Raw genomic sequence first — 26293 nt, 5'->3', positions numbered from 1 at the left:
TCATACTTTGTATATAGTTATTATATTTTTAGTAGTAGTAGTTAGATAGCTTAGCTAGTTTTTTCTGTAAGATTCATTTCTACAAGTTCCCTCGACCCCAAAACGCTCTTCTCAGCACTGGGGCATAAATCCTGTGAGGACTGTGGCAAGTTTATGTCCAGGAGTGACTCTCACATGTCTAATCTGAAGTGTTTGGGGGAGAGCCAAAAAGAGCACTACAGAATGTGTAGAGGGTTTCGTCCCAGGACTCTGAAGGACTGAGGCCAGCGTCTTAAGATCCTCTTGATGGAGGCTGCTCTCCATCCGCACTCGGACCCTGGGTCGGCAGAGCTGACCTTGAGCACCTAGTCATCGATGCAGAGTGCGCTGGTACTGATGGCACATGAGCTGACGCCAAGAAAGCACTCAGCCGGAGACCCTCTGCACCATTATGCCTCCGCCCACAAGGCCTCGATGCAGGCCATGGGGCAGCACCGTTCTCTATCGCCGGTGCCCCAAAAGAAGAGGAGGCCAGAAAGGGGCCGCTATCCTCCAGTCAAACCGAAGGAGCTGGTGTCCATGACACCCACACTGGGCCATGTCAGCTCGGCCTCACCACCAACTAGGGTCGCGTTGACTCCTGCCCAGTTAATTCTGGACCCTCAGGACTTCCTGGTCCATCAGAGCTGAGAGTTACATCTCCCATCCACGCCAGAGGCGTTTGAGGTGGCTAGGAACTTGATAGAGCTCACGGTGCCATCATCCCCTCCAAGGTTGGAGAGATCACGAGGGCCTTTGGCTCCATCGCTCTCTGGCACCTTTCACCCACACGGGGGAGCCACACTGGTCACCCAGCCCCTGATGCAGGTTTTTGGCACTGCGCCTCTGTGCTCTTCCTATTTGAAGTCCTGGGAGTCGGAGGTGGAGTCGTACAACTCCAGCAGGAGCAGAAGTTCTTGGTCCCGGTGTGATAGACAGTCCGACCTGGCACTGTGGCCGTTCTGGATGCCCTGGGTGTTCTGACAGAGCCAGAGGTCACACTCCAGGTCTGTGGTGATCTTGACGTCGCTTGTGCCTCCACCACTCCAAACCAGCCGGCACCAGCCTCGGATCCAACATCGGATCGGTACTGAGGGCACAGGTGGTAGCTACACCGAAGGCACCAACACTGCGGGCACCTGCCACAGCATCGACCACTGCAGCAGCACTGGTCATGACTGCGCTGGTCCTAACGTTGGTGACTGTGCCAGGACACCGGGAGTCATGAGACCCCCTCAGTGCTGAGGGCAGGGAATAATATCCATTGCCAGCAAGAGCTTCGTCCTCGCCTGATGAAGTGGTGGTGGGCATGTAAGTGGCCCCGGCCCTGGAGGAAAGCAGGGTGCTGCAGCAGCTGCTCAGGAGGGTGGCACAGAACCTGAGGATCCAGACGGAGTAGGTGGTGGAGGACGCTGACCCTATGGTCGACGTCCTTGTTCCCTTGGGCCCCTCCAACACTGCCCTGCCAATAATTAAAACAATTAATGGACCCACTAAGACCTTGTGGCAGACCTCTGCCTCCAACTGGAAAAGGAACGAGCACAGGTGCTTTGTCCCCTCATAGGGTGGGTGTGCAGAGGGAGGGCGGGTGTACAGGTGCTCATAGCCTTATAGGGCTATGAGCACCTGTACACCCACCCTCCGCCAGGCTCCCTGTAATAGGCACAGCCAACCAGCAGGAGCGCCTGTGTTCCCTGTAAGCTGTGCGCTTGGGCGGCCTTGCAGGAGAGACTTAAGTGCTACCCAGCTGATAGCAGAGCGTGCACAGCTGGCAGCATGTGTTCAGGTGCCCCTCCCCCACGTGTTGTCCTGCGGCTGCTCCCGGGACCCTCCTGCTAGCTGTGCAGAGCAGGGGTTGGGGTGGGGTGTGGGAGGGAGGGAGCTGATGTCAGGGTGTCCCCCTACCCCTGCTCCTGTACCCCATCTCCGCAGTTTGGAGGGACGAGGCCTCGGTGATACTGATAGCTCCAGCCTGGCCCTGTCCGTAGTGGTACACATCTCTCCTGGAAATGTCCGTGGAATCCCCAATCGCCCTGCTGCTCCTCCTGGACTTGATAACTCAGCATCACAGCTGTCTCCAGCACCCGAACCTCAAACTGCTGCACCTCATGGCACGGAAGCTCCATGGCTGAACCCGATGGCACTCGCCTGTTCGGACCAGGTCAGACAAGTCCTCCTTGGCAGTAGGAAACCTTCCATGAGGGCTGCCTACCTGGCCAAGAGGAAGAGATTTTCAGTCTGGTTGGCACAACACCATCAGTCTCCAACTCTCGTGTCCATACCCTTCATACTGGGCTACCTTCTTCACCTGAAGAAGCAGGGGCTATCCATGTTGTCAGTAAAGGTGCACTTGGCCACCATTTTGGCCTTCCATCCAGGCATGGAGGCCCGGTCGATCTTTGCCAACTCCATGGTCAGTCGTTTCCTGAAAGGTCTCAACAGGCTATATCTGTACGTTCAACAGCCTGTCCCGACCTGGGACCTCAATCTGGTCCTCTCCAGGCTAGTGGGGCCGCCTTTCAAATTGCTAGTGACATGTTCTCTGCTGTCTCTCTCAGACAAGGTGGTGTTTCTGGTAGCGATAACATCAGCCAGGAGGGTGTCTGAGCTCAAGACCCTAACATCAAAGCCTCCTTACATGGTTTTCTTTAAGGACAAGGTTCAGCTCAGGCCGCATCCAGCTTTCCTCCCTAAGGTCATCTCCCAGTTTCACATTCACCAAAGCATCTTTTTCCCAGTTTTCTATCGTAAGCCGCATTCAAGTTCTCATGGCTGACCCCCCTCACACATTAGGTCATAGAGACCAGGTGGTGGTAAAACCTCGCCCTGAGTTTGTTCCTGAGATGGTGTCAGAATTCCATCTGAAACAATCAAGTAGCTTGACTGTCTTCTTCTCAAGTCCCACTCTACACAGGGAGAGAGGACTTTACACAAACTGGATGTTTCAAGAGCCCTGTTTTTTACTACATTTACAGAACCAAACTGTTCAGACTGACTCCCCATTTATTTCCATCTGTAGCTAGTCATTCTTCTTTGAGTGCTTGCTCAGACCCATTCCAGTTAGGTGCGCGCGCGCTGCGTGCACCCTCGTCGGAGACTTTTTACCCTAGCAACACTCGCTGGGCCAGCAGGTCGCCCCCTGGAGTGGCGCCGGCATGGCGCCTGATATATACCCCTGCTGGCCCGCCTGCTCCTCAGTTCCTTCTTACCACCCGTGTCGGTCGTTGGAACTGTGGAGCACGCCTAGCCGTTCTCCACCTCCCTAGCATTTCACTCTTCTGTAGTCTAGTGTATATAGTTCAGTTATTATAGTGTTAGTTGTAGTTATAAAGTTAAGTAAGTATAGTTGTAAATAGTTATACTGAGGATCGGGGGTTCGCCCCTTTTTCCTCCCCGCGGTGCCGGGGCCAATGCCCGGTTCACCCGGCTTTAAGCCTTGTGCGGCCTGTCATCGGCCGATGCCAACAGGAGACCCGCACGACTCCTGTCTGAGGTGCCTAGGCGAATCCCACCTTGTGGACAAGTGTCGGATCTGCAAGGCGTTCAAGCCCCGAACTAAGAAGGAGTGGGACAGTTGCCTGAAGCAGATCCTGATGGAGGCAGCGCTGACTCCCCCACCGTCGGCACCGACTCCGGCACCGGGACCAAGTGTTGCCTCCGCTCCGGACCGCCCGGCGCCGGCGAGGGCTCCAACTTCCCGCTCGGCACCGGCCCGGCACCCTAGCCGGCACCGCTCCCTCTCCCCGAGGAGCCAAAAGCACAGGGCTCCTGCGGTGCCTGCAACTGCACCACAGTCAGAGCGTGCCTTGAAATCTGACCGCCCGGCACCGTCATCTGCCGCGGCACCGAGCATCGCCGCACCGTCGACTCCGGCCCCTCAGAGACCATTGAGTCCGGTGCCATTCAGCTCCCCGGTGAGGACAGGGGTCGAGCTCATCACGCCCTCCACGCCGGAGACCTTCTCAGCGGCACGCGACATCATCTCATTGACAGAGCCCGAGCTGCCCCAACCCCCGGCACCGCTGGTGCGGGTTATACAATCGCTGGGCAAGCCCGCCATGGTACGGCCGCATTCGCCAGGCACTACTGAGCAGTGGTCCCGATCTAAATCGAGGGACCACTCACAGCATCGCCGCTCGAGATCTAGACGCCGCTCGCAGTCCCGGGACCGCTACCTGCGACACCGGTCGTACTCGCGGCACCGTTCGAGATCCCGGTCGCCGTCATACTACTCTCGGCACCGGTCTAGATCGTGGCACCGATGTTCATACCGCAGCCGATCCCGGCACGGCAGTGGACGGCACCGGTCGACCTCCCGGCACTGAGCCGGTAGCAGGTCCCGGTCTAGATCACGGTACCGCCATGACTCCCGGTACCGTTCACCAGCACCGCGCAGCAACGTCGGGATGCACAGAGGCCTGCCACAGTCATCGACGGCTCCTCCCTGGCCTTCGAGGCACTCGTCTGCTTCGTCCCATATGGACAGCGCCTCTTACGGGGGTTCAGATGTGCACGCCCGCACGGACCAGGGTCCACCTCAATGGTCCTTTTGGACGCCCTGGGCATACCACCAAGCCCAGGGCGAACCTTCGGGACAAGCTCGCTCCAACCCATCGGAGCGTCGTGCACCAGAGGCCACAATCAGTCGCCCCCCCCCCCCCTCAGGTACGGAGGAAGACCCCACGGATACCATGGGGCAGCAGGATTCCCTGGGAAACGGAGGCCCCTCTGGATGAGGCTTTAGTGCAAGAACCGCTTCTCCCTGGGGTGTCTTTGTCCTCGTCCCCGGATGAGGTGGTAGCGGGCACATCTTCATCAGGGCCCCCGCCGATTGATCTCCGGGCACATCAGGACCTGTTGAGGCGAGTGGCCCAAAACATAAACCTTCCTGTAGAGGAAGTCCCGGAAGTAGAGGACCCGGTAGTAAGCATCCTCTCGGCGGAGGCACCGACCAGGGTAGCCCTCCCCTTCATTAAGTCAATCCAGGCAAAGGCGGACACCATCTGGCAGTCTCCGGCCTCCATTCCACCCACTGCCCGCGGCGTGGAAAGGAAGTATATGGTACCATCCAAGGGGTATGAGTACCTCTACGTACACCCCGCTCCCTGTTCCTTGGTGGTAAAGTCAGTCAATGACTGGGAACGCCACTGCCAACAGGCTCCTGCTCCAAAATCCAGGGAAGCCAGGCGCATGGACTTGCTGGGACGTAAAATTTAGTCTGCTGGAGGCCTTCAGCTCCGTGTGGCGAACCAGCAGGCCCTCCTGAGCCGTTACAGCCACAACACCTGAGAGGCTGTCGGCAAATTTGCAGAGCTGCTCCCTCAGGACTCTCGACAGGAATTTTCATCTCTCCTGGAAGAGGGCAGGAGGGTCGCCAGAACCTCGCTACAGGCGTCCTTAGATGCCGCAGATTCAGCAGCGAGGACTCTGGCGTCGGGCGTAGCCATGTGCCGTATATCGTGGCTGCAGTCTTCCGGACTACCGCCGGAACTGCAATACACGATCCAGGACCTGCCATTCGACCAGCAGGGCCTCTTCTCTGAAAAGACGGATCCCAGGCTACAGAGCCTAAAGGATAACCGGGTCATCATGCGTTCTCTGGGAATGCACACGCCAAAGACTCAGAGAAGGCCATTCCGCCCCTACCATCAGCGCACTTACCACCCCGCCTCGCCCCAGACAAGACTTCAACCGGAGGTGAGGCCGGCCAAATCGCAGACGACAGTCAGGTCCGAAAAGCCACCGCAGGGACCCAAGGCGAACTTTTGAAGGTGCGCCCGAGAGCAGCGTACCAATCCCCTCTCTGGATCCACTCCATTTCCTCAACCGCCTCTGCCACTTCCTACCGTCATGGTCACAGCTGACTTCGGATCGTTGGGTCCTGAGCACGGTGCAGTTTGGTTACCATCTTCAGTTTGTTTCTCCACCCCCCTCCCATCCTCCCTCCTCGTCCCTCTTCAGGGACCCCTCTCACGAGCAACTTATCGTCCAGGAGGTTCACAAGCTCCTGTCCATTGGGGCTATAGAGGAGGTGCCAAGGGAGCTAAGGGGCAAGGGGTTTTATTCCTGGTACTTCTTAATCCCCAAGTCAAAAGGGGGCCTACGACCCATTCTGGACCTGCGAGGCCTGAACAAATTCATCAAAAAGTTCAAGTTCCGCATGGTAACATTAGGAACCATTATTCCTTCCCTGGATTCTGGAGATTGGTACGCCGCTCTCAACATGAAGGATGCGTACTTCCACATTGCGATCTTCCCCCCGCACAGATGGTATCTCCACTTTCTGGTGAATCAGGACCACTACCAGTTCACGGTCCTCCCCTTTGGGCTCTCCTCGGCCCCCCGGGTATTCACCAAATGTATGGCGGTCGTCGCTGCTGCCCTGCGACGTCGTCGTATCCATGTCTTCCCTTACCTCGACGACTGGCTCATCCGAGGCACGTCGGAAGAGCAGGTGACCAGACACATCGCCATCATCACGGAGCTGTTTGCGAGCCTAGGCCTGACCATCAATCCGGACAAGTCCATTCTGGTGCCTATGCGGAGCATAGAATTCATAGGGGCAGTGCTGGACTCCAACCTCGCGACGGCCAGCCTCCCCTGGCACCGATTCCAAGCCATAGTGTCCATGGTCACAAGCCTGAGGGCCTTCCTGACCACATCTGCTCGAACGTGCCTCGCTCTCCTGGGGCACATGGCCGCATGCACCTTCGTCACCAGACACGCAAGACTCCGCATGCGCCCGTTGCAGACCTGGCTCGCATCGGTCTATCGACCACGCAGGGATGCCATAGACACAATCGTAACGATTCCACCGAATGTTCTAGGCTCCCTAGGCTGGTGGACAATGCCCTCCCAAGTGTGTGCGGGCCTACCATTTCACGCCCCACAGCCATCAGCGTCCCTGACAACGGACGCATCATCGCTGGGCTGCGTACACAGGGCCTGTGGTCACAGAGAGAGTTGACTCTTCACATCAATGTGCGGGAGCTACGGGCCGTTCGCCTAGCATGCCAGACATTTCAACGCCATTTGCACGGTTGTTGTTGCGGTATTCACGGACAACACAACGGCCATGTATTACATCAACAAGCAGGGCGGGACCCGGTCCTCCCCGCTGTGTCAGGAAGCAATACGTCTGTGGGACTTTTGCATAGCCCACTCTATTCATGTAGTGGCCTCCTTTCTCCCGGGAGTGCGGAACACCCTGGCGGATCACCTGAGCAGATCCTTCCTGTCCCACGAATGGTCCATCCGTCCGGACGTCCTCTATGTCATTTTCCAGAGGTGGGGGTTTCCCCAGATAGACCTGTTCGCCTCCAGATCGAACAGGAAATTCCAGGTGTTCTGCTCTCTGCAGGGTCGCTCCCCGGGCTCCCTGTCGGACGCGTTTCTCATACCGTGGACGGGTCACCTTTGCTACGCCTTCCCACCCTTCCCTCTCGTCCATCGAGTCCTGATCAAGGTCCGGAGAGACAAGGCCCGCCTCATCCTGATGGTTCTTGCGTGGCCGCGGCAGCCTTGGTACACCATGCTGCTCGATCTGTCCCTGGCGAATCCGATTGCCCTATCTCTTTGGCCGAACCTGATCACGCAGGACTTCGGCAGGATGCGCCATCCGGATCTACAGTCCCTCCATCTGTCTGCATGGCTCCTGGCTGGTTAAGCCAATCCGAGTTGCGCTGTTCCGATGCAGTACAACAAGTGTTGTTGGGCTGCAGGAAGCCTTCCACGCGTTCAACCTACCTAGCGAAATGGAAACGCTTCTGCTGCTGGTGCAGTCAGCACAGCCACGATCCACTCGCTGTACTAGTCCCCACCATCTTGGACTACGTGTGGTCTCTCAAGCAGCACAGCTTGGCGATCTCCTCCCTACGCGTCCACCTCGCGGCTATATCCACCTTCCACCCAGGCGAGGCTGGCAAGTCCGTCTTTTCTCACCCAATGGTGTCAAGATTTATCAAGGGTCTGGAGCGGCTCTACCCCCAGGTCAAACGGCCTACCCCTACTTGGGACCTGAATCTGGTTCTAACCAGGCTCATGGCGCCCCCCTTCAAGCCCTTAGCCACATGCTCGTTGCTGTACCTATCCTGGAAGGTGGCCTTCCTAGTCGCTATTACATCGGCCCGGCAAGTCTCGGAGCTTCGGGCTCTGACCGTGGACCCTCCGTACACGGTGTTCCATAAGGACAAGGTACAGCTGCGACTGCACCCGGCGTTCCTCCCTAAGGTCGTTTCCGCCTTCCATATTAACCAAGACGTCTTCCTGCCAGTCTTTTACCCAAAGCCGCATTCATCCCGAAGAGAGCAACAGCTCCACTCCTTGGACGTCCGAAGAGCTCTCGCGTTCTACATTGAGAGAACAAAACCCTTCCGACGTTCACCACAATTGTTTGTGGCAGTAGCAGAACGCATGAGAGCCATGGCAATCTCCTCCCAGCGTATCGCATCCTGGGTCACGTCCTGCATCAGGACATGTTACGACTTGGCCAGTGTGCCAACGGGACCCCTGACCGCCTATTCTACCAGGGCTCAGGCTTCCTCGGCCGCGTTTTTGGCTCATGTCCCCATACAGGAAATCTGCCGTGCGGCCACATGGTCTTCTGTGCACACCTTCGCATCACACTATGCTCTGGTACAGCAAGCTAGAGACGATGCCGCTTTTGGCGCAGCGGTTTTGGAGTCCGCAACGTCTCACTCCGACCCCACCGCCTAGGTAAGGCTTGGGAATCACCTAACTGGAATGGATATGAGCAATCACTCGAAGAAGAAAAGATGGTTACTCACCTTTGTAACTGTTGTTCTTCGAGATGTGTTGCTCATGTCCATTCCACACCCGCCCTCCTTCCCCACTGTCGGAGTAGCCGGCAGGAAGGAACTGAGGAGCGGGCGGGCCGGCAGGGGTATATATCAGGCGCCATGGTGGCGCCACTCCAGGGGGCGACCTCCTGGCCCACCGAGTGTTGCTAGGGTAAAAAGTCTCCGACGAGCGTGCACGCGGCGCACGCACACCTAACTGGAATGGATATGAGCAACACATCTCGAAGAACAACAGTTACAAAGGTGAGTAACCGTCTTTTCCAAAGGCCAGGCCATTTTTTCACAGACAAAATCTTTAAGTGGGTAACACACTGCATTACTAATTGGCTGATGTACCTCTCCTGCTTAAGACTCACTCCACCAGAGCTTAAGTAGTATGCTTGAGAAATGTGTCAGTTTCTGAAATCTGCAAGCCAGCTGCATTGTGGAGTTAGCCCACTAACCTTTGTTAGACATTGTGTAAGACTTAGCCACAAGAGACGATGTGGAATTCGGGAGAACAGTATAAAATTGTTTGACTGGTGCAACTGATACTTCTCATCCCACCATCCAGAGGGGTTACTTCTTGCCAGTCACCTGCAGCGGGATCTACAGTGACATATACTTGGAGAGAATGGTTGCTGAACCCTACGTAACTGTCCTTCTCTGAGGAGTTGTAGTCAGTATGGATCCTACAGCCTTCCCTCTGTCCCTGCTTTTGGTGTCCTCAGTCTTTGAATTGCGAGGGGACAGAGAGGGATGCAGTTGCTCCATCCTTCGTGCTCTCATGTGGGTGTATGACCCTGATGGACACTGCTGTTCAAGACTCCAATCTTATGTACATGAGGCACATGCTCTCCCACAGGGGGATCCACGCTAACAACATCTAGAAGAATGACAGTTACTGTAGGGCAAGCAACAATTCATATAATCATAGAATATTAGTGTTGGAAAAGACCTCAGGAGGCCATCTAGTCCAATCCCTTGCTCAAAGTGGGACCAGCACCAACTAAAAGTTCCCAGCCAAGGCTTTGCCAAGCTGGGCCTTAAAACCTCTAAGGATGGAGGATCCATCACCTCTCTAGGAAACCCATTCCAGTGCTTCACCACTCTCCTAATGAAACAGTGTTTCCTAATGTCCAACCTAGACCTCCCCCACTGCAACTTGAGACCATTACTCCTTGTTCTGTCATCTGCCACCACTGAGAACAGCTGAGCTCCATCCTCTGAAACACTCCTTCAGGTAGTTGAAGGCTGCTATCAAATCCCTCCTCACTCTTCTCTTCTGCAGACTAAATATGCCCAGTTCCCTCACCCTCTCCTCATAAGTCATGTGCCCCAGCCCCCTAATAATTTTCACTGCCCTCCGCTTGACTTTCTCCAATTTGTCCACATTCCTTCTGTAGTGAGGGGACCAAAACTGGACACAGTACTCTAGGTGTGGCCTCACCAATGCTGAATAGAGGGGAATAATCACTTCCCTTGATCTGCTGGCAGTGCTCCTACTAATACAGCCTAATATGCTGTTGGTCTTCTTGGCAACAAGGGCACACTGCTGACTCATATCCAGCTTCTCGTCCGTTGTAATCCCCAGGTCCTTTTCTGCAGAATTGCTGCTTAGCCAGTCTGTCCCCAGCCTGTAGCAGTGCATGGGATTCTTCCGTCCAAAGTGCGGAACTCTGCACTTGTCCTCGTTGAACCTCATCAGATTTCTTTTATCCCAATCCTCCAATTCGTCTAGGTCACTCTGAACTCTACCCTCCAGTATATCTACCTCTCCCCCAAGCTTAGCGTCATCTGCGAACTTGCTGAGGGTACAGTCAATCCCATCATTAATGAATCATAGAATATCAGGGTTGGAAGGGACCTCAGGAGGTCATCTAGTCCAACCCCCTGCTCAAGGCAGGACCAATTCCCAACTAAATCATCCCAGACAGGGCATTGTCAAGCCTGACCGTACAAACCTCTAAAGAAGGAGATTCCACCACCTCCCTAGGTAACCCATTACAGTGCTTCACCACTCTGAGTGAAAAGGTTTTTCCTAATATCCAACCTAAACCTCCCCTACTGCAACTTGAGACCATTACTCCTTGTTCTGTCATCAGGTACCACTGAGAACAGTCTAGATCCACCTTCTTTGGAACCCCCTTTCAGGTAGTTGAAAGCAGCTATCAAATCCCCCATCATTCTTCTCTTCTGCAGACTAAACAATCCCAGTTCCCTCAGCCTCTCCTCATGAGTCCTGTGCTCCAGCCCCTTAATCATTTTTGTTGCCCTCCACTGGACTCTTTCCAGTTTTTTCACATCCTCCTTGTGGTGTGGGTCCCAAAACCGGACACAGTACTCCAGATGAGGCCTCACCAATGTCGAATAGAGGGGAATGATCACGTCCGTCGATCTGCTGGCAGTGCCCCTACTTATACAGCCCAAAATGCTGTTAGCCTTCTTGGCAACAAGGGCACACTGCTGGCTCATATCCAGCTTCTTGTCCACTGTAACCCCTAGGTCCTTTTCTGCAGAACTACTTCCTAGCCATTCAGTTCCTAGTCAGCAGCAAAGAATCCTGTGGCACCTTATAGACTAACAGACGTTTTAGAGCATGAGCTTTCGTGGGTGAATACCCACTTCCTCAGATGCATCTAGATGGATTTCCATTCCATACGGCTAAATGCAGTGCCTTGCATGGTGTCAAGTATCAGAGGGTAGCCGTGTTAGTCTGGATCTGTAAAAGCAGCAAAGAATCCTGTGGCACCTTATAGACTAACAGACGTTTTAGAGCATGAGCTTTCGTGGGTGAATACATCTGAGGAAGTGGGTATTCACCCACGAAAGCTCATGCTCCAAAACGTCTGTTAGTCTATAAGGTGCCACAGGATTCTTTGCTGCTTTTACAGATCCAGACTAACACGGCTACCCTCTGATACTTAGTTCCTAGTCAGTAACAGTGAATAGGATTCTTCCATCCTAAGTGCAGGACTCTGCACTTGTCCTTGTTGAACCTCATCAGGTTTCTTTTGGCCCAGTCCTCTAATTTGTCTAGGTCCCTCTGTATCCTGTCCCCACTCTACAGCGTATCTACCACTCCTCCAAGTTTAGTGTCATCTAGGAACTTGCTGAGAGTGCAGTCCACGCCATCCTCCAGATCATTAAAGAAGATATTGAACAAAACCGGCCCCAGGACCGACCCTTGGGGCATTCTGCTTGAAACCGGCTGCCAACTAGACATGGAGCCGTTGATCACTACCCGTTGAGCCCAACAATTTAGTTAGCTTTCTGTCCACCTTATAGTCTGTTTGTCCAGCCCTTACTTCTTTAACTTGCTGGCAAGAATACTGTGGGAGACCGTATCAAAAGCTTTGCTAATGTCAAGATATCACATCCACCACTTTCCCCATATCCACAGAGCCAGTTATCTCACCATAGAAGGCAATCAGGTTGGTCAGGCATGACTTGCCCTTGGTGAATCCATATTGACTGTTCCTAATCATCATCTTCTCCTCCAAGTGCTTCAAAATGGATTCCTTGAGGACCTGCTCTATGAATTCTTTATTCTGAATTTATTATGAATTGGTTGAGTTTGGACGGCTGGGAACACTGAGTGCCCCCTGCTGATCAACTTATGGAGCAGCCTAGGTGACAATTGCTTAGATGCTCACCCTCTTCCCAGCCTCCTTCCTGGAGAAGCAGCACACTGAGTGCAGTATGGCATCTCCAAACAGGGCACACTTTACATTCCATGTGAGCAGCAGCTCCTAGGCAATAGGAAGGACGTTAAGGAAGAAGTTCTAGTCCTCAACTCTGCCTCTCTTATGACAGATTAGGGACATGTTTTTGTCTAACTATGAACTCTGTTTTGTTTTGTCACTTTGTTTCAGGAGGTCCACTTTGGAGTCTGAGCTTTGTTATACTGAAGCCTCCATTGTGGACTAAGGCATCTCTTTTGTAGTAAGTCAGAGCTTGACACCTAGTCTAAAAAGCTAAGTCGGAGCAATTTAGGGCCATCAGCTACGGACCTGTCCCCAAGAACAATGAACTTGGTACAGAGAAGTCTGGCAGGGAGAAGGGGCTGGAGTTCCTCAACCAGAACACATGGCCAAAAGGCCAGAGATTCATAGAGTTTAAGACCAGAAGGGACCATTACATCATGTAGTCTGACCTGCATAGAATCACAGAAATGTAGGGCTGGAAGGGGCCTTGAGAAATTATCACATCCAGCCTCCTGCTCTGTGGCAGGACTAAGTAAACCTAAATCCCTGACAGGTGTTTGTCTAACATGTTCTTAAAAGCCTCCAAAGACAGGGAGTCCGCAACTTCTCTTAGAAACGTATTCTAAAACTTAACTACCCTTATAGTCAGTTTTTCCTAATATGTAACTTAAATCCCCCTTGCTGCAGATTAAACCCATTACTTTGTGTCCTACTTTTTGTGGATATGGAGAACAGGTGATCCCTATCCACTTCGTAACAGCCCTTGACACTGTTATCAAGTCCCCTCAGTCTTCTTTTCTCAAAATTAACATGCCCAGTTTTTTTAACCTTTTTTCATAGGTCAGGTTTTCTGAACCTTTTATAATGTTTATTGCTGTCCTCTGGACTCTCTCCATTATGTCCACATCTTTCTTAAATTGTGGCACCCAGAACTGGACACAGTACTGCAGCTGAGACCTCCCTAGTACTAGGTAGAGCAGGACAAAAACCTTCTGTCTCTTAAGTTTGACACTCCTGTTCATACACTCCAGTATGATATTAGTCTTTTTTGCAACTGCATGACACTTTGCTGACATTGTTGACTCATATTCAATTTGTGATCCACTATAAACCCTTTCCTTTTCAGCAGTACTATCACCTAGACAGTTATTTCCCATTTTGTAAAAGGGCATTTGATTTTCCTTCCTAAGTGAAGTACTTTGCACTTATCTTTATTAAATTCCATCTTGTTGATTTCAGAACTGGTCTTCAATTTGCCAAGGTCAATTTGAATTCTAATCCTGTCCTCCAAAGTGCTTGCCATCCCTCCCAGCTTGCATACTCACCAATCCATTATCTAAGTAATTAATTCAAATTTTGAATTGTACCGTAACCAGAACTGGCTGAAGTGGGACTCCACTAGATAGTGTCCTCCCAGTTTGATGGCAAACCATTGATAACTACTTTTTGAATATGGTCTTTCAACCACTTGTGCACTACCTCATAGTAATTTTATCTAGATCACATTTCCGTAGTTTACTTATGAGAATGTCATGAGGGAGTGTATCAAAAGTCTTACTAAAATAAACCACATCTGTTGCTTTTCCCCGTCCATAAAGTCAGTAACCCTGTCAAAGAAGGAATTGAGGTTGGTATGGTATGATTTGTTCTCTTGCTCCAAGTGTACGTAAAAGGCAATACGATGTCGTTGTTTATAGCCCTTGCTAGGTGTAACTCATTCTGTGCCTTAGCCTTTCTGATTTTGTCCCTACGTGATTGTGCTTTTTTTTTTTGTATTCCTCCTTAGCAATTCATCCATGTTTCCACTTTTTGTAGGATTCCTTTTTGATTTTCAGGTCATTAAAGAGCTCCTGTTGGAACCATATTGGTCTCTTACTATTCTTCTTATCTTTTCTTTCCATTGGGATAGTTTGCAGTTGCGTGTTTTAATACTGTCTCCTTGAGAAACTGCCAGCTTTCGTGAACTCCTTTTCCCCTTCGATTTTCTTCCAACGGGACATCTGAGTCTATTAAAACTTTTTAGAAGTCCATTGTCCTTACTCTTCTGCTCTCATACCTTTCTTTCCTTAGAATCATGAAGTCTCTCATGTCATGATCACAGGTTATTACGTTTCACCTCCGTTATCCCTGTACTGAGCCCAATAACTAGTGAGAATATTCAAGGGAGGAAGGCTCGCTGTGAAGGGGGGCAAGGCCCCAACCACGAGGGGCCCAGACTAAAGAGAGAGGAGCGCCAAAGAGCTGCCTAGCTTATGGAAGCTGACAAAACCCAGGACTCATAGGAGGTGTGAAATCAGACAAAGGGTGCGCTGTGTTCAATATTAATTGTTTTTTCAAAGCTCTGTAATTCTTGAGGGCTTTCAAGAGTAAAGTGTTGGTGGTTAAGACATCCATTTGCGAAGCCTGAATTCTTCACTGGCCTGCCATGTTGTCCTGAAAGGGTTAATCAAGAAGCTCAGAATGCCCACAGCAGCTGGGGACTCGGAGGACTTTGGTACTGACTCAAAGGTCTGGGCAGCTGGGTGCAGGAGCCCCACATCCCAAGGAAGGGGGCAGGCACGAGATCTGCGCCTGGAAGTCTGCTTTAGAGACCTAACTCTAGGAATAGAGCCTCGGTTCTCCCCAGAGCCAGTGGGACTTTGGAACACATGAGATACCGCAGTTGGATCCTCTCACAACAGACTGGTGTCCATCCAGAGGCAGACAGAGCCACGATGTGACATCCTGTGTTAGGCCTGTATCAAACCATTTCCATGCATCTGAAGGAGGCCCAGGGTGGAGCCTCTTTAGATCTTATCAGCACTTTGTCAGAGTGTGACATAAGGCATTGCCTCCTTCCCATGGCTGGGCACATGCTATCTCTGCCAGCTCAGAGAGAAATTCCAGAACCAAGACTCATATGAATCAATTCTTTGATGTACCATTGAGCATTATGGCATGAGAGCTTTCCTTTCCTTGGGGCCTGCAGAGCACCCCACCAACTCTCAATGGACTTAGGAGAACTTGCAGATGAGAAATGGCTGTCAGAGGGCTCCATTTTATTTGCGTATCACTGATTCAATAATCAGATGGTTTCAGTCTACAAGGAAGAAAGTTGTCCCCTACACCATCCCCACCAGCTGTCAGATCTGTAGACTCTAGTGGGATCTGAGACACAAACTGGCTCCTTTCTTCCTTGTGCACCATCACTAGTAAAGGTTCCAGAGGCTAGGCTAGCCCCTCAGAGACATCTGTGCAGTCCTGGTGACTCTGGATTTGCACAAGTGTAACTGTGATAGCAACTTAGTAAACAATTCTGATGATGCCCAAGAAGTGGAATCCAGCCCACTTCCCAACAGTGGTACTGTTCTTACAAGTATAAAAAGTGGTAAAAGCTTACTGTAGTCATTAAAATCAGCAGATTCCTTTTGCATAGGGTGATACCATTTCAGAGCAGAACCACACTTGAATGCTGCCTAAGTGCATATAGAGCTCTGCCGCATCCATAATGGGTTTATAAATGGTCTCTTCATATAGGATTTCAGAATGAAAGGAGGATGTCCTGCTCTTACAGTGTTTGTGATTTATGAAGGTCATTCTGTGTTTAACTAGAGAGGTGATAAGGACTGTGAAATGTCATCTTAAGAAGGCATGGAGATTAACCAAAATGTAAAAAGCGCCATTTGATATTTGATAGTGTTGAAATACAGATTTATTAGCTCATACAGGTGTAGGCTGAAAGACACAGACTCTTTGCTCAAGTGACCAAAGATGGTGTGAATATAATGAAAAGGGAGGGCCTTTTACATTGACGCGTACGGATCTGATCTTTTAGAAGGAAACTAAGGTATTTAAAATCCTATTTGCTTTCTCCATTTGTATTTTAAGATAACTCAGCTGTCTTACATGTAAGCTAAACAAATCCTTTAGTTATTAGCAGGGGCGAGATCTGGGTTGTGTTAGTTAATCGTGCATCTCTATTGGAGATGTTGTATTGAATGGGAAAAGAGGCTCCCTTATCCAGTCAGAACAAGCTATGAGCTAAAAACCCACTGAGTGGGGTTTTTAAATTTCAGAGTATAAAAAGCCATATCAGTCAATTTTTTTTAGTGTAAGTGGGTGAGGGTGGGGAGGGAGTGTCAGTGGGTTTCTTTATGTTTGGTGTTGAATTGAGGAGTAATTAGTGGGACAAACTGATGAGGATTCATTGGATCAAACTCATTGGGGGCTTCTCATCAGGAAGAATTCCCTATCGGTTTAGAACCAGTGTAAACTAGCCTGCAGTCAGTAACTATAGAGAATGTTTTAGAAGTGTAGTAGAACCTGCAATTAGCTTTATGACTGCAGAGCGTTAAGAGATTCAAAATTTGTGATAGAAAGGACTCATTAGATCATTTAGTCCATTTCCCTCATCGGTAAGACCCCTGAGACTGGACACATCAATGTTAAAGTGTAAGGGTGTTGACTGGTTCTTTTTTAGATCAAAAAAGCAAATAATATCAAGCATCAAATGTCAGTTCTCTTTTTGGACATGTTATGTTTAAATTTAGTTACTCTTTATCACACGAATATAGCTGACCCATGCAGTCATCCTTATCCTAGGGCTGAATTACTTAAGTTCTTCAGACCTCTGTGCAAGTTCCAGTTGTTCTGATGAGAGTTTCAAATTGTCTCTTCAATTACAACTTTCTAAGGTTACCTGTGATACAGTCTGTTTCAGTCTGGCACATATGCATTTTCTTTGACAAAGGGTTCTTAAGCTAATCATAGAAAGGGAGTATAAATGGCCATTCAAGCAGTAAAAGAGACAAGGTGGGTGAGGTAATATATCTTTTGTTGGACCAACTTCTGTTGTTGAGAGAGACAAGCTTTTGAACTTACAGAGAGCTCTCCTTCAGGTTTGGGAAACTAACTCAGAGCAGTTGGTATTTTTAGAAGGCCTGATCTTCAAGTATCATTTTCTCAGATTCATCCCCCAGAGATGTTTTTCCTGAGCTATTGTCAAGTCTTCCGACCTGTTCACTTTGACAAGTTCACCTATTGTTCAGAGACACTTAAAAGTCAGTTAAACCTTTTTGACCCTGACCCCTTCCTCCAGAAAGTTCTCTGCAAACAGTTAGGTTCATCGTAACAAGATCAATGCTTAGTGAAAACTGAAAAGTCTAAGTAGCATAGTCAGGCCGGTGTAAGGTTCACTCACGGTCAGGCCAGTGTAAAAGTCTGTGCGCTTACCATTACCATTCCAAGCAGAATGAAAGCTGCAAGCCTGTCTTCTCTCTCCCTATAGAAAGAACTTGCTGGAGTCAGATGCAAAACTCCTCAATATGGGGAGTTTGGAGGTTCTGGTTTCCTGTTGGAGCTATGGTATTGGAGCTGAGCATCCACAGTTCTGGCTAAATCAATGCATGTTCCGGCATTTTTACCTGATCTAATCATTGTCTCTGTTCGCTCTGCAGTTGTCATGAGCCTGGCTGTAGCTGGTGGATGCTCATATAATTGTTCCAGGGATGGAGGACATTTTTAGTATGTCTGATGACTGTGCTAGAGTTACTCCCTGATAGCATCAACAGTGCTACATAGAATGAGACTTAAGTGCACATACGTTTTACAAAATACCACGTAAGGTGAAATCTACCAAGGAGTCTAATTCAGACAAGAACAACGTCAACTTAATACATGTTACTACAAATATTTTTGATCCATAAAATTACCCAGACCCATTGATCTCTTGCTTTAAATCATATGCTTATGTTCTGCTGCATCTTTCCGACTTGTCAGCCTCGCTTAATTTCTTCTTGCAAAGAAAGTCTTGTAAGACTAAAATGAGATGGCAGAGCAGAAGAACTGCATCTTCTGTGCATATGGGGTGAGGTTTTGCCGCTTCACTGCGATACAGGAAAATCAATCTGACTTTTGCGCTGCCAAGAAGAGACCTTCACTGCAGTTGTGAGACATTACTGCAGATTTATCACATCTGTTCACCTGCCTCCCTGGTGTTAAGTGCCAGGTTAGAAAGAGGCTGATGTCTTGCTGAATGCCATCAGTTAGTGAAACTGATTTGTTGCTACGAGGCATTAGCAACTTCTCCCTTCCTTTTGTCTCTCAATGTGGTGCAGATGGGATCAGTCCAGTGCCTCAGGATGTATCTTATCCCTTTGCCAGTGAAACAGCTTCCTTAAACTCTTATTTCATCACCACATCGTTAAAGCCCTTTAACTCCTTGAATCCCTAGGCTGTAGAGTACGTCAGTATATTCTATTCAGGCCAGCCTGTGTGTCCGTGTGGAGAGGTATGCAGAGTTATAAGTGGGTTTTTATTAACTTGGTTAGAAAATGGATGCCAGTGGAAGTACTTTGAAAGTCAATCAGGAAAAAAATAACACAGTAGCTGAACAGAAAAGCCTTTGGCCAGTCTTTTGGAAGTACACATGCGAAAGCTGCCCAGCAACATGCTCGTGTTCATAACTAAACGTCGGGTGTTTGCTGCTTAGAATTTCTCTTTCAAAATGTAGTACTTTTGAATAATTGTTGTTTTCTTTTTGCCTAAACAATTTGCAGTAGAGTGGTATGCCTAAATATTCTGTACCTATATTATTTTATTACACAACATAAAATAGGGAGCAAAAATACTGGCTGGAATTTTCAAAAGCACCTGAATAATTTAGGTGTACAAGTTCATTTAAAATCAATGTGACTTGTGCTTCTAAGTCATTTATGCTCTTTGGAAAATCTCCCTCAATATGTTTGTTAAAACCATTGAAGTTACAAACGTTAGAGGCCGTGACTAGAAGGGCAGACCTAATGCCCTGCTTTCGGCACTTGCTAAGGAGAAATACCCACAGAATGTATTCATTGGGCATGCTTTCTGCTTTTGCTTTCTGCTGCAGTGTGGAAGGCCAACCAACCTCTCCTGAAGGTTCACTAACTTAGTGTGCTTGATAGCATCTGGACCTCTTTGAAGTTAAATTGTGAAATCTGAGTTTCTGTTTGCCAAGTTGTGGTAGTCTGTGAATACTCCCTTTAACTCAATCCTGTATTGTGGTTTTGGGGCTTTTGTCAGCTTGATTTTGCTGTAAGGGTGCCTTGCTCTCTTCTGTCCAGCAAGGAGTGAATGCTTTTCTGAAGCCCATGGCAATGCTCAGTTTGTTGGTTGATATTATTAGGCCTACAAAGCGGTGGCTATGAGCCGGATATAGTGAGCTCCCATTTATCGAGCCCTCTACGGTCACCACACAGTAGGACCAATCAGCAGATGGTAGATTCCAGCACAGTTTTGGGAGGGATCAAATAAGTGGAACTTGTAGGCTACCCAATCACGACCAGGCTGTGTTGTCTTTTGGGGAAAGTCATCGAGAATTGACCTTGTGGATGGTATTGGGTGGCCACTGATGTCTCATGACATAAAACAAAGGTCAGGAGTATAGCACTTCCTGCACTGGGCTGACCAGAATGTGTGTCTACATACACAAAGGTCTCCTGCTGAATCAAGTTCCCATGCCAATCACCAACAGACTCATCACCGGATTGCTGAGTAACAGGAGATTCACCATTCCCCTTGGTGAATCTGCAGTAAATCATGGAGATTGAACAACGTTCTCCCACAGGGATCCATTTTAGTGCCCACACTGTTCAGTTTCTATACCAGAGACATTGTGGTCATGTCATTCCGTAAATTCATTTATGCAGAGAATTTTGTGCTAGAAATACAAGTGCCCTCTCTGAAGGCCACAGAAAAGGTCATGAACAACCACGTCCAGATACTTGAGACATTTCAAAGCTTGTTGACTGAAACCCAATAGTTTGAACACACTTGTCTCTACCTTCCACTGGAATACGCAGGAGGCCGAAGTGCTGCTGAAAGTGGGCTTTTGTGGTCTGCCTCTTTCACATGACCACAATCCGCAGTACCTTGGGGTTACCCTCAATTGGATGCTGAGCTATCAGGAACACTGAAAAGAAGATAAAGAAAAGGATTAACATCATCCGGAAGCTCTCTGGCACATCCTGGGGATGTGAGGTACACATGTTTTGAACATTTGTACAAGCTCTGGTCTTGCCAACAGCAGAGTATTGCATGCCAGTTTGGCGCAACAGCTCCACACCAATCTCGTTGACACTGAAATTAACACTGCATGCTGGATTGTTAGTGGCTCTCTCAAATCAATACCAATACTGTTGCTTCCAGTTTTGGCAAGCATTGTGCCAGCATTGCAGTGGTCCAGAAACACAATTAAGGTCCTGGCTGCTCCAGACCTGCCAATACACCAAAACTGCAGTGCACTGCCACATTCCAGTGTACTGCTCAAATCGATGAAGCCTTTTTGGATACATGTGTCAATGCTATAGGCCAATGGAAAGGATGCCAGCACTCACTGGCTTGGATTGTGGGCCACTTGTTTGTCCCAAACAAAGATCTGATTGAAGAGCCAACCAAAGAAATCCTGGGATTTTGCCTTCCCTGTAGACGGTGGGCAGTGGATTGTATTCCAACTGCATTTGGACAATGCACAGGAAGTGTGGCTATGTCCTTCACAAATGGAAAATCAAAGAATCACCCAATTGTGACCACAAAGGACGGATTTAAAGTGATTATAAGGGATAGCAAAGAGATCAAAGCAGATTACTGAGCAAATAAAACAAAAATGCAAACTAATCTTAATACACTAAAGAAACTGGCTACAAGTAGTAGTTTCTTACCCTAAATGTTGTTTTAAGCAGGTTGCAGAGTTTCTTGTAGACAAACTGCTCTTGTTTTCAGCTTAGAACTCCAGATATTCCTTTCATAGACCAGAAACCTTCTAGCCTGGGTCCAATCCTTTCTTTCCCAGATCAGGTGTTTTCAGCAGTCATCTTGGGTGGGGATTCAGTGAAGAACTGACCTAGATTAATTCACTTCCCTGCCTTAAATAGGATTTACATATGGCAGGAGTCCTTTATTTCCCAGTTTGATGGGGTGCAGTACCAGTTGACATTACATGACCCTGCAGGGTCAAAGCGGCATCTGAGGAAGCTTCTCAGGAAGGTGGGAGATTAGCATTGTCAGAGTCCCATTGTTTTCCCTAATGACCCAAGCAGGCTGATTGCCTACTGTCTGGTGGGCGTTCCCCAGGTCTAAACACAGTTCTAATTGTTACACAGTCAACATTCCTAACTTCAGATACAGAAATGATACCTGCATACAAATAGGTTAATCATAGTCAGTACATCATAACCTTTCCAGTGATACCATCTTGCATAAGACTTATCTTAATTATGCCATATTCATATCATAACATTATCTCTATGAAGAATATGGGACGTAGTGTTAGAGAAGGATCTTCCACAACCTCCCTAGGTAGTCTATTCCATTGTCATCCTGTTCTTACAGTTAGGAAGTTTTTCCTGAAATTTAATCTAAATCTGCTATGCTGGAGTTAGAAGCCATTGTCTCTTGTCCTGCCCTCTGTGGCAAGAGAGAACAATTTTTCTCCATCTTTTTTAGGGCAACTTTTCAAGTATCTGAAGACTGCTGTCATTCATGTCCTCTCTTAACCTCCTCTTTTCCAAACTAAACATACCCATTTCCTTCGGCCTTTGCTTGTATGGCTGCATTTCATCCCTTTGATCATCTTTGTCACTCACCTCTGGATCCTTTCCAGTTTCTCTATAACCTTTCTGTACATTGGTGACCAAAATTAGACAGAGTACTTCAGCTGAGGCGTAACCAGCGGTACTATCATCTCCTGTGATTTACATGCTATCCTCTGTTAATGCAACCTAAAATTGCATTTGCTTTTTTTGAAACAGCATCACAGTGTTGGCTAATATTGAGGTTGTGATCCACCACAACTCCTAGATTTCTTCTCAGCAGTGGTGCTGCCGACCCATTTATCCCCCATTCTGGATTTGTGCATTTTATTTTTCTTCCCTAAGTATAGCACCTTATGTTTCTTTTCTGAATTTAATTTTGGTTGTCTATAGCCCAGTTTTTCAGTTTATCAAGATCCATCTGAATTTTTGCTCTTTCGTCCAAAGCGTTGGCAACCACCCTATCTTTCTGTCGTAGGCAAATTTGATCAGTATGCTCTCTATACCTACATCCAGGTCATTAATAAAAGAATTATACAAAACTGGACCCAGAACAGATCCCTGCAGAGCCCCACTTGAGACGTCCATCCAACCTGACATACATTCCAATTATGTATGCACTTCATGATAGTTACGCCAAGTTCGCATTTGTCCAGCTTACTCATCAGAATATCATATCTGACTGCTTCAAAAGCCTTGCTGAAGTCCAAGGTATATTATGTCCACCACATTCCCTCATCCATCAGGTCAGTTACCCTGTCCAAAGAAGGAAATCAAGTTGGTTTGGCATGACTTGCTCTTAGTAAATTCATGAGGACTCACCCCTTCATCTTCCAGGTATTTTCAAATTGAATGTTTTATACATTGCTCTAGTAGCTTCTCAGGTATCAAGACAGGCTGACTGGTCTGTAGTTCCCTGGCTTCTCCTTTTCCCCCTTTTTAAAGATGGGCGGTATGTTAGCCTTTCTCCAGTCTTCCAGCACATCTCCTGTTATCCATGAGTTTGCAAATATTATTTGCCAGTGGCCCCAAGATTTCTTCAGCTAATCCTTTAGCACCTTTGGGTGAATAGTATCTGGCCCTGCTGGTTTGAATTCGTTCAAATTGGTCAGAAGATCTCTGAAGTGTTCTTTTCTTATCCCAACTGGCATCCCTTCCCCTTTATTGTCTATGAAAACTTTGCCAGTTGTCCAGTCATGTTATTTGTTGTGAGAAGACTGAAACAAAGTAGGCATTGAGCAGCTCTGCCTTCTTGTCTTCCATTACCAGCTCACCTTCTCCATTGAGCAGTGGTGCCCACCGTCCATTGGATAAGCTTAGTTCAGTTCTCTTCAAAGGTTTCTGATACAGAGCTCTGGAACGCATCAATCTCTAGTTATGCTGTGCCTGGTCTGTGTATGAGCCAGAGGCAATATAAACTTCCCCACTTTACCAGTGTTCAGCCCTGGTCTCATAATGCCATCTCGAGGAATCATAGGGGAGTCTGGTCTCCATGGTCCATCCATAACTCTGCCTCTCTGTTGACACTCAGTGAGGGAAAACACTCATTGATTGGACTTGTCAGATGTGTCCATCTTGTCTCAGGGTGCACAGACAGAAATTAAACTAAAATACTTACAACACATGCAGACAACTTACTCTCACTCTGAGAGTTAATGCTACCTTCACAAGTCACAGCATGAGATGTATAGGTGGTAATGAGTTTCAGGTACTGTCAGCACTTCAGCTGGATTTGGGCCCAGTGAAGGTCTTTGAATCCCAAATACTAATCTCCTGAGCCATCCAATCACCATGGTGCGTTTAAATGTCCTTGTAGACGTTGCTGGTGCCTGGTGTAGTAAGGGTCAGAAGTCACTTTCACTGTGAAATATGTTCAGTTTGGAGAAAAAGAGTAAAATCTGTTTAAATCCCAAAATAACAAATATAAAACTAAAATCGTATATTATGGGAAATATATAGAAAGGATCACGAAATCTGTCCAAGGTATGTTGTGATAGACACATCCCCTGATGACAGTAAGTAAAATGAAGTTACTGTGTTTCAAACTTGACTTGTACTTCACCACTTTATAGGAAAATCATTTTTTTCACATCTTATTTACTTCTGTCCCACTTCATACTTACACCTTCTCCTTGTATCTGCGAACCACTGCTCAGGATCTGTAGGCAATTGTGGCAGTAGTAAGAACCAGTTCTTTTATCTCCATCATATTAAGACCTGAAAAGTTGCTTTAAATCCACGTATGACTCCTCATTGCTGCCCAGGGCAGTCAAGATTTCAAAGTGCCGTCAGTGAGGATGGTTTGTACAGAAAGGAGCAGTTCACATTCTGATGAAAAGATTCTGCAGCCTGTGAAGGCTCTTTCCTGAGAATATGTTGACAGTGAGTTAAACTGCACTGTGATTGTAGTGTGGGCAGCACAACATGACATACCAGTGTCACCTGTGCATTTCATTGTGACTGACCAGCCGTTTGTAAGGAATGAGAAGGGCCCCAGTGTCTCTGCCAGTCTAGGATGTATGTACTCCTGCTCACTACTTTTTAAAACTGGCCTGTTAGTTCTTGGGAGGGCTGAATTGAAGGAAACGGGACTCCTTTTTTCACCTGGAATAGGCAATTCTTGATGTGAGGATATGTGAGAGACTTCCCAGCTGGGTTCAGCTCTTCTAAACAGTATTAATTGTGCCATTTTTAGGAAGGCAGTCTGGTCCTAAATTAAAATGGGCTCTCAAGTGTGGTTCATCTGATGTAAATGTAGGAAAAGCAGCAAGAGATCAAATATTTAGGGTTTTAAAATTCCCATGTAGAGACAGTTCTTGAGGGATTGGGTGGGAGCATGGTCAGAGTAGAGAAGTGAGAGTCAGGAATTCCAGGACCACACCTTGTGGAGTGATGAACACCCTGCAGGATCAGGCCCTTAAACTCCATCCCTCCGTTCCCCACCCTGTAAAATGTTAATGCTTCACAACCTGAGATGGATGTGAGAACTAGGTAATGGCCATGCTTCACTCTGGAGATGAAAACTACTCCAAGAGTACTCAATATTTGTGTTTGAAATGTGTTAAAGAAGATTTCTTTAGGTTTTGTTGGTGTATAATTAACTACAGAATCAAAATCCTAAGATTACAGAGGATGATGTTGAACACAGTCCTTGAGATAACTTGTACTCTCAGACTGTATGTTAATTCATTTCCTTGTAATTTAACTAGGCCACCACCAAAGTGGAAGTGAATATGGAGACGGCAGAGTGTCTGCGTGTGACAAGGGGAGACTTCTTAGCCTCTCTGGAGAATGATATCAAGCCGGTGAGTGAGGCCTGTTTAATTCATATAGTAAAGCAGTGCGCGCTGGAGGAGAACACGTGCTTCCTTAGTCAACGAATACAGCAACCACTTCAGATCTGTGCACATGCAGAAATGTAATGTTGCAGCATGACTTTTGAGATCGTTTCTGTGGCTTAATGCAATTGAATACTGTTCAACAGGAATGAACTGAGACTCTGTCTCTTTCCCATCATTTTAGGGCTCTATTCTGCAGCTTCTCTGCGCATGGGAAATGTTAAATAAAGCGATTGCAAGAGTGGGCCTTTCCTTTTGCAGTACACACTAGTTGGTCTTTAGCCTAATCTCATTGAAATCAATGAGAGATTTGACACTGAATTCAGTGGCAGGAGGATTAGGGCTCTGAAGAGAACTTGATATCTTTTAGTAAAGCCTAGATAATTTCAGAACCTAATGGTAATTTACATAGGGATAGATGATGATATTGTATTTGATTACAGAGGTTACCATATGCTAAATAGGCACTGACATCTTATTTTATGGTCCTTTAGGACAACCTGTACTACATCACTGGTAAATCTATGATTTAACTGCTCATTCAGCTAAAATGTGTACCAAAATCTCTCATAATTATATTTAAAAAGCCCACTACAGTACCTGTCACTCTAGTTTTCCCTACTGTCCCATGCTATGTTTTCCTTTGATCAAACAAGACTCACTACTGAGAATAATTTTTTCATTTTACGGAACACAGGCATTTGGAACGAACCAGGAGGATTATGCAAGTTACATCATGAATGGCATTATCCAGTGGGGAGACCCTGTAACAAGGGTGCTGGAAGATGGAGAATTGCTTGTCCAGCAAACCAAAAACAGTGACCGCACTCCGCTAGTTAGCGTTCTTTTAGAAGGTGAGTTTAGGGGTCCTAATGTCTGAAAGTGAG

At 48.0% G+C, this 26293-nt stretch overlaps 1 protein-coding gene across 2 annotated transcripts in view; it reads left to right on the top strand.

The window, feature by feature from the left end:
- NSF (N-ethylmaleimide sensitive factor, vesicle fusing ATPase) overlaps positions 1-26293 on the top strand; it is a 159576-nt gene that overhangs the window by 87529 nt on the left and 45754 nt on the right. For both annotated transcript variants that reach the window (XM_030541276.1, XM_030541275.1), the window contains exons 13-14: positions 25278-25373; positions 26104-26260. In XM_030541276.1, the coding sequence (XP_030397136.1) occupies positions 25278-25373; positions 26104-26260 (253 nt within the window). The remainder of the gene's footprint in view (positions 1-25277; positions 25374-26103; positions 26261-26293) is intronic.

Source organism: Gopherus evgoodei, chromosome 23 (genome assembly GCF_007399415.2).
Source record: "Gopherus evgoodei ecotype Sinaloan lineage chromosome 23, rGopEvg1_v1.p, whole genome shotgun sequence".
NCBI lineage: Eukaryota > Metazoa > Chordata > Testudines > Testudinidae > Gopherus > Gopherus evgoodei.
The sequence above is the reverse complement of the archived record's forward strand: the minus strand, read 5'-3'. Positions and strand labels throughout refer to the sequence as shown.